The sequence below is a fragment of the Corvus hawaiiensis genome, chromosome 3 (assembly GCF_020740725.1).
Source record: "Corvus hawaiiensis isolate bCorHaw1 chromosome 3, bCorHaw1.pri.cur, whole genome shotgun sequence".
NCBI lineage: Eukaryota > Metazoa > Chordata > Aves > Passeriformes > Corvidae > Corvus > Corvus hawaiiensis.
This window is the reverse complement of record NC_063215.1, coordinates 75098600-75111981: the sequence shown is the minus strand read 5'-3', so window position 1 is coordinate 75111981 and position 13382 is coordinate 75098600. Positions and strand designations below refer to the sequence as shown.

General features: G+C 37.7%; 1 protein-coding gene across 2 annotated transcripts in view; it reads right to left on the bottom strand.

Annotated features, from left to right (window-relative positions):
• The window catches only part of GALNT2 (polypeptide N-acetylgalactosaminyltransferase 2), a 95403-nt gene that overhangs the window by 44322 nt on the left and 37699 nt on the right, over positions 1-13382 (bottom strand). For both annotated transcript variants that reach the window (XM_048297901.1, XM_048297902.1), the window contains exon 2: positions 486-576. In XM_048297901.1, coding sequence (XP_048153858.1) covers positions 486-576 — 91 coding nt within the window. The remainder of the gene's footprint in view (positions 1-485; positions 577-13382) is intronic.

Here is a 13382-nt window from a genome sequence, read left to right as displayed (position 1 = left end):
TGCTCTGTCATTTTCCAGCATGTGACAAATACTGAGCAAGTATGAGAAAAAATAAAGCACACCAGCAGCACAGTTATGAAAATCTGCCAAATCAAAAGCTAGAAAAAAATCTAAAAAGTATGAACCTTGGCTGAATCTTCAGTCAAAATAACAGTCCCAAGGTGACTTGTCTGTTGCCTGCCAGCATCATCCACAGAGAGAAATGGACTACTTTTGCACCAGAGGCTTTTACAGTATCTCAAACCTACTGAAGGACAATACAAGCATACTAGCAAAGAACCACATTCCCTATTGTTTTAAACTCAAAGGAGCAGTGAAACAGGTAAGATTTAAGGATGCTGAAGCTGTAAGAACAGAGAAGTACATGTTGCTGAAATAATCCTAGCACTTTCAAACTACAAAGAATTTTTAGAATCAGAACAACTGCAGTGTTTTATGGCTTTCAATGATAAATGTTTCATGGCTAACAAATGTTACTGCAATACCTGGAGGGAGTGTCTCCACACTTTGTGCCTTGTCGTCCCCATCGTTGCCACGCACTTCTTTCCTTTTGGGGTCAATATCATTTGGGTCCTCCTGAAAAAAGTACATAATGTTTAAAATAATCTTAATTTAGTTTTGTGTCTTCAAAGCAAACAGTAATAACTACGTTTTCCAGATTTTAAACTTAGAGTGGTCCAAGAAAACAAGGATTTTAAGAGAAATAATGATTATTTTTTCCATCACTTGAAAAACAGAACAAAGATTGAGACAGACTTTTGCAGTTAATTGCATAAATTCTTCTTTGGGAAAAAAAAAAAAGGAAATCTATTAGGAAAGATGGAATTCTTTTTTTTAATCAGTAATATTCCAAGGAGCTACAAAGACAAAAAGGTTAAGCAAGACCTGAAGAAAGCCTTGCTCTAGCAAGAACAGCCTAAATAGAAAGTTATTTGAAAAGAGAAATCAGGTTATCTAGCAGTTATTTCCAGAATGGCAGCCTTACTATTGGAAAAACACTTCCAAAATATTTTCATGAGTTAATTTCATCAGAGTTTATTCTAGGCTTCACAGGCAATTCTGCTGGATTTGTGATTCCAGAGATATTGATGTTATAACCATTTAGATGGGTGGTGGGGAGGGGGCAAAGAGTTTCATCAATGCCCTCCCCCAGTTTCCAGCATTTATCCTGAACCTGTAAATCTCATTTTCATTTCAACCGAGAAAGAAAAAAAAAAACCACAACCACCACTTTTTTGCATTCTTATTACCACAAAAACACAAAATATGACATCAGAATTACCCCATTATGCATTTGGAAGAAGTGGAGAAGAGGCTCACTTTAAAACAAGAAAGAACTAGCAACTGCATGGACTGTATGCCAATTTGCACACTACACTTAGCCAAAGGATTTAAGTGCCATCAGCTTCTGTTGTTCTTGCACACTTGCCAAAAGAAATTCCGTTCCCTTTTCTAAATCTGCACCGAAGGAGTCCTGTTTACAAAACCAGTTATATTGGCACTATCCTGCTAAAGACAAGACCTTTACTACAACATGCAAGAAGATACTGGTTAGTATAGCTGTAGTGTTGTAAGTGCACCTAAAAACATTACCAGGCCCTGGAGCCTGTGCAGAACAGTTCTTATCTCTTATAGGAATCTGCCAGTCTCCAGAGCAGGGTGCTGGTTTATGAAGTGCATACTGGAAAATGTCTCTGCCGTCCCAGCTCCTAAGCCACAGCTGGGAGTTCTTTGATGGAATAGTAAGTAGTTGGAACAGGCCAAACTTATGCTGGGGAACATTTTGACCACAAATTATACCATTTCAGCTTGTCCCCAGACATCTCAGAACTTTCCAATGTAAATTCTGCTTAAGCATCTAAGTGCTAAGTGGGCACTAATATTTAGAAATATGTTGAAAAAAGGCAACAGATTTCTAAAATACTGAAAATTAAAACTAAACACAGATGCTTTTTTCTCCCCTGAGAAATACAGGGTTTTATAAATCAGTTTAAAAATGAATGCTACCAATGCATGCTTTTCATAGCATCATGCATCAAGGATCCTGGAGAGAAGGAATTTGACCAGGGTCTTATACTACATATCACCATATTGGTACATACTTTTGGCTACTGGGCCTTGTGGAGGTCGATTGATACCTCTGCTTAAAGAAAGATTTAGGACAACAACAATAAAAATAACAAAAAAACCCCACACCAACACAAAAACACTCTCTCCCAAAGCCACACAATACATTTCAAGAAAATGTTTGACTCACACTGATGAGAGAAGTTATATGTCACTGTGCAATGAGTCCCACCAGCACAAGTGAAACAGATGCTTTCTGTGTTTTGAGAAAGTTGTATTTCACTAGTTTGTGAAATTTGGCTTTGTGCACCATTTTAAAAACACTACAGAAACACTTAAGTCGAAGTATCAACTGTAGCTGCAAAATTCAATGAAGCTCTTCACTATTCCAGATGACTGTAATGAGTCTAAAAAATACGTAAGTTAAAAAATAAATGCAAAACATCTGCTAAACAATCAAAACAATAATGCAAGGGTTTCTCCTGTAATTAAACAAAACAAAAACTATCGAGTGCTTCCTCATTGTCTCCCTCCCTTTAAGTCTTTAGGGTAAAACTTTGCCTTCCCATTAATCCTTCTAGCTAAGGACACACGCCATTGAGCATAATTATTTATCAAGTTCTTTCACTTTGGATTTTATTGCTGTTGTGTTTCGTACTTTTATAAAATAAACATAAACTACCAAAGGCAAAGTTAGATGCAGAAATCTTACGGTCAAATGCCATTTTGAATTCTTACAAATTTGACACTTTCAGGAAACTACTTGGTACAGCCTTCAGACATTCTGAGGTGAGCCAAGCTGCCGGGATGGAAGTTGCCACACTGCATATTGTTGGATGTTCAACTTGCCTCCTAGGACTCCTTATAAAACAGTATTGTGATGGGGCAGAATGGAGCATTAAGGGATATTAACCTTGAACTTTGCGCCCTGGATCAGGACTTTGTGGCAGTTTTCTTCTCTAAAATCAGCGAGTCAGCTAAAACTGATATTCCATTGTAAGCACTAACTTTCACTCAATTAAGAATTTGGAAAGTACAAGTGGGAAACCCCTACCTTTCAGGCACAAACAATGTTATACCCTTTAGCAAGAACTTGAGAGCACAAAAAGAGATGAAAGCAGTTTGTAAAACTATAGGCATGAATACTACCAGTTTCTTTACATCTCTGACTGCACATTGCTTCAGCATGTTAATTTGGTGCTATACAGGAATCAGCCATATGGTCAAATGGCATTATGATGTTGCCATCACCACAGACAGAGTGGTGATGGCTACACCATAATGCTCTAAGCTTTTTCATCTTGCTTAGAGTGAAACAAAATCTCAGCTTCTAATGTGACCTTAAAAAGCCACTTGCTTTTGAGGAGTAATCTTCTTGGCAGAAGACAACAATGCTGGCACTGACAAAATTCATTCATACAGAAAGCTAAGCTTAAGGGAAGATTGAAAGCAACTTAAACTGCTTAAGAGGAGGCACAGCTCTTTAATCGTGAGAGCACAAGAGGGAGATTTAATGAATAAAAACTGAAAAGGCTACTGTATTTTTCTATATTAAAATACTGTTAATACTTTACAATAATATTTTCCTGACAGTCTTAAAAAGAGCCAGCAATATCAGGCTACAACTGAGTATGCAAATGCACATGGAAAACCATTTTAAGGTTATTGAAAACAAAAAGGTAGCTGCCAAATACCAGAGACATTAACCACTCATTAGATTTACACAGAACACCACTATAATAAAACCTTTGTGGTCATTGTTCATGCAGTTATTTTCTTAGGCCAGGACATATCAACAAGAAAATAAGCGCACACCAGCTAAAATGCATGTGTTGCAGGGATTTGGCAGATATTAATTTCACACATCATGCCACTCCTTCCCACTAATTTCTGAATCAGTACTAGAAGACATGCAAAGAAACAAAATTGCAACCTTTCAAGTCCATTTGTTGGGCAATATTACAACAATACTGCAGTAATATTTTAAACATAACAAATAAATGTACATTAAATGTAATTTTTAAATTCAATTATCTAAATACCTTTGCTATTCCCAAAGCTCTGAAACTAAGCGACATACATTTACTTAACATTTTGTTAAAACATTCCTTGCAGCAATGACCTTGCACAATTTGTTATGGTAAATTGAGTAAACTAAGGGTGAGGTGGATGTTTTTTTAGGCTGATTAATCACTGAAGTGCAGCAACTTTTTCTTTCAGGATACTATAAGGTCTCCATGCCTCAGAAAGCCCCCATCTACTGACAAACCTTGCTATTACTGCTCACTTTTCTTTTCCTGCTCAACTCACTCACTCCATTAAGACTACCTGAGAGACTGAATTTGAAATATGTTGAAAATGCAACATCAAATCCCACTTCTGAGAACTGAACTCAAAAAAATTGTTTCAGGAAATTATTAGTTACACATTTGCAGCTGCTCTGCTGCAGGGAAACAATGAGGTAGTTCAAATTCAAAGCAGGATTCAAACATTTTTATAGCATTTCTACATATATACAACAAGACATCGTATTCCATGAGAAATTTAAGAGTACTCAATTTGAGTTTAGAAAGCTGTAATTATACACACATGTACATTAGAGGATAATTTCATTACCATTACTTGAATCTTCCAGACCACTTACCCTTCTAGTTTTGGTATATTTGTATGCATTGAATATTATATTCCTTACAAGCATTGCAACACAATTTTTTGTCAGTTATTTCATTTGGCATCAAAACCAATTTTAAACTGTTCCAAGTCCCTAGGTATTGCTTCTATTAAAAAAAAATTAAAACCACACTTAAAACCACTACTGTTTTTCCTATTTTTGTCTCACAATACATTTCTTCCTTTTAATTATAGTTTCAAGTATCACAGATTTGACATTTAACTGCTACAAACTAGATCTCAGTATAGCAGAGATTTCAACCCCACAGTGGCTTCCTATCAAGAGAACAACTTAACAACATGAAACATCCTTAGATACATTAAGATATAACACAGACCTTACAAGTAGCAAGTCAACACAGATCTCTGAAAAGCTCTTGAGGTTGGAAATACCTCAAGTGGGAGCTGACTGTGTCCCCAATACCAGCCATTCCTCTCACAGGCAATCTAGATGATGAACATCATGCAACATTTGGGCACAGGAGATGGCTGGGAGTTATGTGCTACCTGGACCGGTGGACATTCAGAGAAAATAATTAAGAAATGTATCCTTGTTGAACAAAATAACATATTAAGACTTAATATCCATTTCAGAACTTGTTTTTAGGCAAGGACTACTGCAGACAGATTTTCCTCTACTAGTGATTTTCCAAGAGAAAAGCATATACTGGCAGCATCTTCAAAGAGCCTCATTTAATCCAGCTGGCCTAATACAAGGCTGTGCTGCATCCAGCAGTACAGATCAGTCAAATGAAGTGATCATTTTGGAAGGGGTGCTCTCACTGCAAGACAGCTCCTCTCAGGACTTCATACACTTCTGTTCTGACAATGTACTTGGGACCAGACACTCAGAAGCACTTCCATGTTGCGTGGAGCAGCACTTGGCATTACAACAGTTTAATGCCTGCTGAAGTTTACACCCCTAAACCAAGCATAAAGGCTCCTCACAAAGCTTAGTTACTGAAGAAAAGGACTCAAAAGCCAAGGAGAATCAGACAGCTGACTAAGACACTGACAAAGCCAAAGCCCAAGCTTCTTTGCCACTGCTTAGTATCTCCTTCTGTACTTAATATGTGCCTCTTCCCCCCACCCCAATTCAGTTTACAATCTTTTAATTAGCTATCACATTGGCTAAGTAAGCCCTGAAGCACCAGTTCCTTCCAACTCAGGAAGATGTTCAGCAGAGTCCAGCGTCCAGCTCGACTTGCTTTCTGACCCAGCACTCACTCACTGCCTCCTTCCTAAGGCATCTCCAGAAACATGACTCCAGTCCCTCTTGCTGCAGTAAATGAATCCAGCTTTCCTGTGTGCCAGGCAAGCACTCTAGCAATTTAATGTAATTACATTATGGGGCACTCACTTCTTCCCTTCTCAGCAAAAACCTTTTGTACAAAACAGAGAAAAAGTATCCTCTGAAAATGCCTGGAATGCCGCTTCTTACAGAAAAGACAAGCAGGAAAAAACCCATAAACAAATGCTAACTTCCTTTGACTGCCAACCTGCTCAGCATACTAAAGCAGACATTTCCAAGCACACCAGGAAGTGAAGCATAAATAAATACGAAAAACACTGAAAAACTATATACTTTGCAATGTTTGATTATCACTGTTGGTGCCCAAAATTATTACAGCAAACAGGGTTAGGGTTAGGTAAGGGTTACTCAGTGTAAGTAAATTGCTGTCAAAGGTACATTCCTTTTGTATGTTTAAGTACTCAAAACAAAAATAGAAGCTTCCATCAGGGTGAACACACACAGCCCTCATAAGAAGACAATTTTAAATTCTCAAAAAAAGCAGGGAAAAGCATCAGGATTACACCTTGATGGCTCCATGCATAGGAAATGTGTTTAGATATACTCTCAGTGAATACACTAAAAACATTTTGAAAATGGCAATTACTATAAGGTGTACTCTCTAGACAAAATTAAATGCCTTAGTGTCCTACCATCTCTGTAAATGTTACCTTTACTTAGCGCAAAGTACATATTTTGGAGCTTAAAGGCACTACCTGAAGTACTAAAACAACTATAAAATGTGACATTTTCTAAACCTAGAATGGATTAAACAAAAATAATGCTTTATCTGAAGTTTCTGGAAAACAAGTATATATATTCTCTGAGGAAGGTCTTTGCAGTTGAAGACTTATTTGTACAGTAATTGGGATCAACTGGAAGTTCTGGTTCAACTTCATTTCTGGGCACAATAGACCTAAACTGACAAAAGCCAAGCAGCAACAGAAAACCCCAGGTAGGGCAGGTCAGGCTATTCAAGAAGTAAGCGTTTAAGTATAGATCAGCTATTAAATATGAAGATTTGCATGCAAATATATTTAAGATTATCTGTAAATTTTCATTAGTTCCCTAAAAGTAGCAGCATGACTTATCCCCCAAATACCCACACTGGTATAATATACAAGGGATTAATTTATGAGCCCACAAATCCTACACAGTTTTAGACTGTATTTCAGTATTTTACAAAAAAATTAATTTTTCTGTAAGTACCTGTCATCATAATGTGATCCTAAAGACATTAAAAATAACCCCAAACCCTCAACACTTTTACAGCTTAGAGAGAATTCTGGTACCCTGCTCCAGGTGACCTCTAATAAACCATGTTCCCTTTTGCCTAGAGACTTCATCCACTCTAGTGATAAATGTCAAAACTAAGTGGACAACCTTATCACCTACCAGTAAAGCAGAGAATTAAACATTACTTGCCTCACAAAATTGGCAATCTAGTATACCACCAGAAAGAGGAAACAAAAAACTCACAAACCCCAGAAACTACAACACCCCTTTGAATTCCATCAGCTCTACAGTGAAAAAACACTGTTAGATCTAAAGTGATTGTCAGACTGACAGTCAATACAATGCAATGACACACACCCCCACACAGAGTGCGGGTAAGAACACATCTTCTTGCTAAAGGCTACTTCTATCTAAGTCTTCCATGTTGAAAGAAGCCCTGCCAACCAAAGATTTCCACAGAGGCCACCATACACAGAAGCAGAATCAGCACCTGCTGTGAAGTGCCCAAACACCAGAAAGCAAAATGGATCTCTCTCTGGCTTGATTTTCACCTCTCCACAGAAACAGCAGAAGTGAGGGGAAGGTCTCATACACCAGACAGAATGTGAATGGACAAAAACACTGCAGAGGAGCCACGAAAATGTTTCACTGTTTTTTCTAAGGTCACTCAATCCTCATGATTCATGATGCTGCATAAATGTACAAGGATAGATGGCAATGGCGGGGCAAGGGGGAAGTGTAGGAGAAACATACAAGGGTACTGGTACTGATAGAAGGGTATAATCTCAAGTGCACCAGTAGCTTTGAAAGCAAGGAATTAGCGTCTCTAAAGATGGCAGCAGGTCACAAACAGTATCCAGTGTTTCCTGTTAAATTCATCATGCCTCAAAAAAAAATCTCACTGTCTGCACTACCTGCCACAGACTATGAAAATAAAACATCACAAAACATTTGCAGTGATTATTTAAATTCAGGGTAACACCTAAGGCTATTATCACCCAGTTTAAGTTTCCAAAAGGAAAGATTGATGGTGACAAAAGACATTTCTTTCAAAAGTTAGTTCATGTGGGTTTTTTTAATAATGCTGAAAACAGCCTTCTATTCCATCAGTATCTGTCAGTGCAGACACAGTTACGTGATTTATAAAAGTAAGTGCACACTCAGCAGCAATAGCTTTTAAGTCGCTCTTTTAGTTGTGCCAGATTGGGAAAAAAAAATCCAAGAATATATTAATCATAAATCATCATCAATCAAAACAGGCTGATTGATCTGATTTGTTATAGATAAGCAAGCAAAAAAAAAAAGCAACCCCAAAATTTCAACAGCAAAAAAGAAGAACTTGGAAACAAAACCTTACCATTTGCAACTTGTTAAAAGCATCTTAGGTATAAGCACCTTATATTCAGGTGCAGAGGTATATTCACCTCTAAGGAACATTTTGTCGTCATATCTGGTGTGAGTTAAAAGGTGTTTTGAGGCACATACCTAGGCAGTAGCAATAATTTTAGCATGCTTATCCCATACCTTCTAATGCTTGCAAGTAATATTTTTTTTTGTTTGTCCTGGGTTTTTTGTTTTAGTTGATCCATTTCTGGAATGGGAAAAGGTTGAATAAGTGACAACTACTTCCAAACAAGGCATGGCTTGATACACAAACAGTATCTGCCCACTGTGCTTCTTTCAAACTCCCCAGCTCTTGTTTGAGAATTACTGTGCCTATTCATTTTCTCACTTGAGTGCTTTCCAAGATGTGAAACCTGAACATTACGTAGCTTAATACGAGTACACAGGCCCCAATTCAGATCCAAGGGATACAGAGGCCTTATTAGTCATTCAAAAAATTATTGAGATTAGATTCCTGTTTAACAATCCCAGTTGATTCTACTTAAAGCAGATGAAAGAGCCCATGGAACAACTAGTCCAACAAGGGGAAGAAACCAGAAGGACATCATCATCTTAAACTGGTGCAATGCTTTGCAAAGCAAGCATGGAGCTGATGCTGCTTACTCTGACAAGACAGCTGCTGTACAGTCCAGCTGCTGTTGACAGGGGCTGTTCACATCTCACCACGTCTCCATCTTGAACTCGTGGACTGTCCCCACTTCTCCCCTTATACACACTGGTGTGGCAGACCAGGTGATCCAACTCATTTGGCTGACTTGACAGTGAGCTGAGGAGGATATGGATGTATCATTTCGCTGGGTGGGATTTTTTTAAACCACAGGACCAAGCACTAAATTATCTGAGGTGTACTGGATGCAAGGGAAGCATTCCCAGCTAGGGTAGCAGGGGGAAAAGTGCTGAAAGGGGTGTTCCCATTACAAGTAAAGGATTACAAGTTTAGTTGCAACATTAAACCACCCATCACTCAAAACCACTACAAATTTTTCTTCTTGAAAGAAGGCAATTACTCAACAAATGCTCAGGCATGATTTAATGCCACCTCTTGTTAATTCTACAGTATTAGAAATGTCTGATGAATTAGCCTGTATTTTAAAGTCCTACCCCTAATCCTCTTTGAATTCAAACTCATCACTGCTTGCTCTTAGCTCTCTGAAGAAAAAAAGAAAAGAAAAAAAAAGCTTCTGCACAGGAAGAAAGGGGAAAGCACAGAAAGCAAAATTTTGTTTTCATATTTAGTTATATGAGAAAGTCTCATTTTCTGGAAGTCCAGGAAACTGAAGTTAAATATTTGAAAGAAAAGTGAAGTATTAAATAAATAAGCAGAACTCAACGTGAATGCATCCAAAAACTTAAGTATACTGAAGTATTCCAACAACCCAAATCTCCCCCTATATAGATCTGAATGAAGCAGTAAGAAAATCGCTCACCAGCAATACAAGAACCAGATGCAGCAGAAAGGAAGAACAGAAGAAAAAAATTCCCGTAACTTGTACATGCATCTTGAAGCACAGAGAGCAGAAACAGAAAGCAATTGGAACTAAACCCTCTTCACTTAATTTTGGTTTACAAATACTTAAACTTGCAAATGTAACTGAGATCAAAAGGACATCATAAATGCAATTACATCTAAAACCAAACTGCTGTAGCTCACATCCACAGTTTGCTAGCAAAGGGGAAAGGTGACTATTATACCACAACAACACAAATTGTTAAACCAAGAAAACTCTCTTGCATTAAGGAAAAAGAAAGAAAAAAAGAGCAAGATACAGCTAACAAGTTGAATGTTTTGCTGTATGAGATCTGTAGGGCTACAATGCAATAAAGCAACACAACATCACACTTACATTTTCTCAGCCATAATGGAAGGTTACCACAGTCATATAAGGAAAGTGAAGATAGACTGAGACAAAGGAATTAAAGTTGCTGTGTCTTGGAACTTTTCCGTAGAATGCAAGAGCATTGCTTTGGTCTCTAAGAATATAATAAGAAAAGAAAAAGCAAGACTGATTTTAAAATCACAACTTTTTGTTTTAAAAGGGAAAAAGGTTAATCTTCAGATTCAGAAAGCAAGGCACTGAAAAACAAGGAAACCATTTCCTTATACCTCTTTCAAAGAGGTCATCTTTGAACACAAAGAGATGGAATAAGTCCCAGAAGTCTGAAAAATTACTTAGTAACTCCTCTAATTAAATAACCTTCAGAGGAAGCTTGTGCTTGACAGATGACTTCTGCCTTCAATAACTCTCTGCATATTTTCTCTCTATCTCAACAGTAGGATTTATGATCAGGTCTCCGCAGCTCTGGGCATGTGACACAGTACACTCAGTATTACTTTTCATCATCTGTGTTTAAAAGTTAAGACTTTTACTGAAAAAAAAAAAAAAAAAAATTGTCCACAGCTAGTGTAAAGTTTTCGTCCAGTTCAAAAATTCTGACAGTAAATTATATCTATTAATGCATTAAACATTAAAGGCTCCATACTACAAAATTCACACAGATGTTTGCCAATAACATCTTTGATTTTTGCCAGACCCAGACAGCATCACTCATCTGCAATACTCTGGACTACTAAATCAAAACTCAATCCCATAATGAAACAAATGCCTATGAGAAACAGGACAAGAAGTCTGGAAGACAGACCCCTGCATCAGAAGGAAGAAACATTAATCACTACTGAGATAATGGACATCTATACTTCAAATTTTTTCTGCCAAACTTTAATACTAAGATTTCTACCTGAAGCAGGCAATGTGGATCTTTGTATCTATGCTCAACACAAAATAAAACTGTATAACATTATTCCTTTGAAAGACACCATTCTGCAGTAAGGCACCAACCGGAAAAGAAAAAGATTGGAGGGTTTTTGTCTACTAAGGTTAACCCTCAAACTGATGCTGTTACAGGAAGCCGATGTCAGAGCACTCTATTAGTAAAATTTTGACCACACAGACACAGAGCTTCAAGGCAGAAAATTAGGCATTTTGCCTTGCTGCTCCTCGCACACAGCACTGCCTTTCCCCCAATCTGGGCTGCATTAGCTTGTCTGTACTCCATGAAAGAGTAGTCCTTCAAGCTGGGATCCTGTTAGTTCAGCCCTGAGCAAAGGCAGATTGCAAGGCACAGAGAGGAGCAGTAATTTTAGGCAAATTTTATACCAAGTGTATAAATTGAGCCCTTTAGATACAATTTAGGTCCTGTGTGCAAAACATTCAATATTCTCACTGTGTATCAGATATATCTATCAGACCTGGGAGCACAAAGTTAACAATACACAAACTTATTCATGGGAAAGACCAAGGGGAAAAAAGTTTAGAAAAGACTGAGCAATTTACTGAGGCAACCCAGGAATTCTGCACACTTGCAAGCAGCAAGGAGATTTCACACTACCCAGGCACACTGGAGTTAATCTCATTCTAAAGAGAGATGGAAAACCTCCTCCTGGATGCTAAGGCCTAACAAGAAAAGGTTGGGGGCTCAAGTCTGCTGAAGTTATGGCCTATTCATCTGCAGCCTCTCAGAGGAGAGGTCACCAACTGTGCACCCTTAGCGGAGATCTCACACAACCTCCACAAAGAGCCTTTATCATAGAAACTGACGTAAGAGGGGGGAGCCAGAATTAAAGCCTGATCCAAGCATGACGGCTAAGCCAAGTGCAGTGCAGAAAGCTTTTGTGCTGCTCTCAAACCTCCCAAAATAAAGAAAAGTCTTGAAATTTAACAACTCAAAAGAGTCCAACAGGAAAAATTACTCCAACCCAGACTCCAGTTTAAGGCTGCCTAACTCAAACTATTAGAAATTTCTCAGTCAAAATTTAAACCCTTCTGCAGAACTTTATGAGCTACCATTCTCTAGAAGACATCCAAATACATGGAAGATCAACCTTAAGGTCAAAAAATGTCAAAAGATGAGGTCAAAGCTGTCATCTAGTTTGGAAGTCATGAATAGTATATAACAGACAAGAGCAAAATGTCACTCCTATCATCTAGTGTTTTCACAACACATACTGCCCCACTATTTTTAACACCGAGCTCTCCGCCTCTTCTCACTATATATGACCATATACTGACATTTAAGACATAAATCATCCCAAGGTAGGCGAGGAAAAAAAAAAAGGATATGAGGAGAAAGACTCCTTGTATTCATGTGCATGATGTGCATGCATGCATATATATGCACACACAAAAACATATACACGCATGCATATACAGAGTTAACCACAGACTGACTTTGTACTAGAAAACTGGGGGGAGGTACAGGGCAGGAGATCAAGTACACTTTTAAAAGTACAAAAAAATCCTAACAAGTAATTTAAACTTCCACTAGATTATTAGAAAAAAATAGAATGAATTGGTCTCCAGCAAGTGAGAGAAGAGTTGAAATCACTATCATAGCACAACAGCAAATAAAAAAACGGAAATATGCATTACCACAAAGAAGACACAACCAAAACAAAACCTAAGGAGCAACAAGAATTCACAAAACCTAAGAAAAACAATAGTAATAAACATCTTGAGCCCAAGCCACAGCATCATTCGCAAATTTAGCTGGTAGAATAAAGTCACATGGATTAGAAAAGTCCTTAAAGATAAGAGAGATCCTAAAATATTTAGAGAATAAGAAACAAGTTATCAAACTTGAAGGAATTCAAACTACATGAGTCAGAATGTCCTATCTTTTTAATGACTTGCTTTGAATAGTGTGGATAAATGAAGTG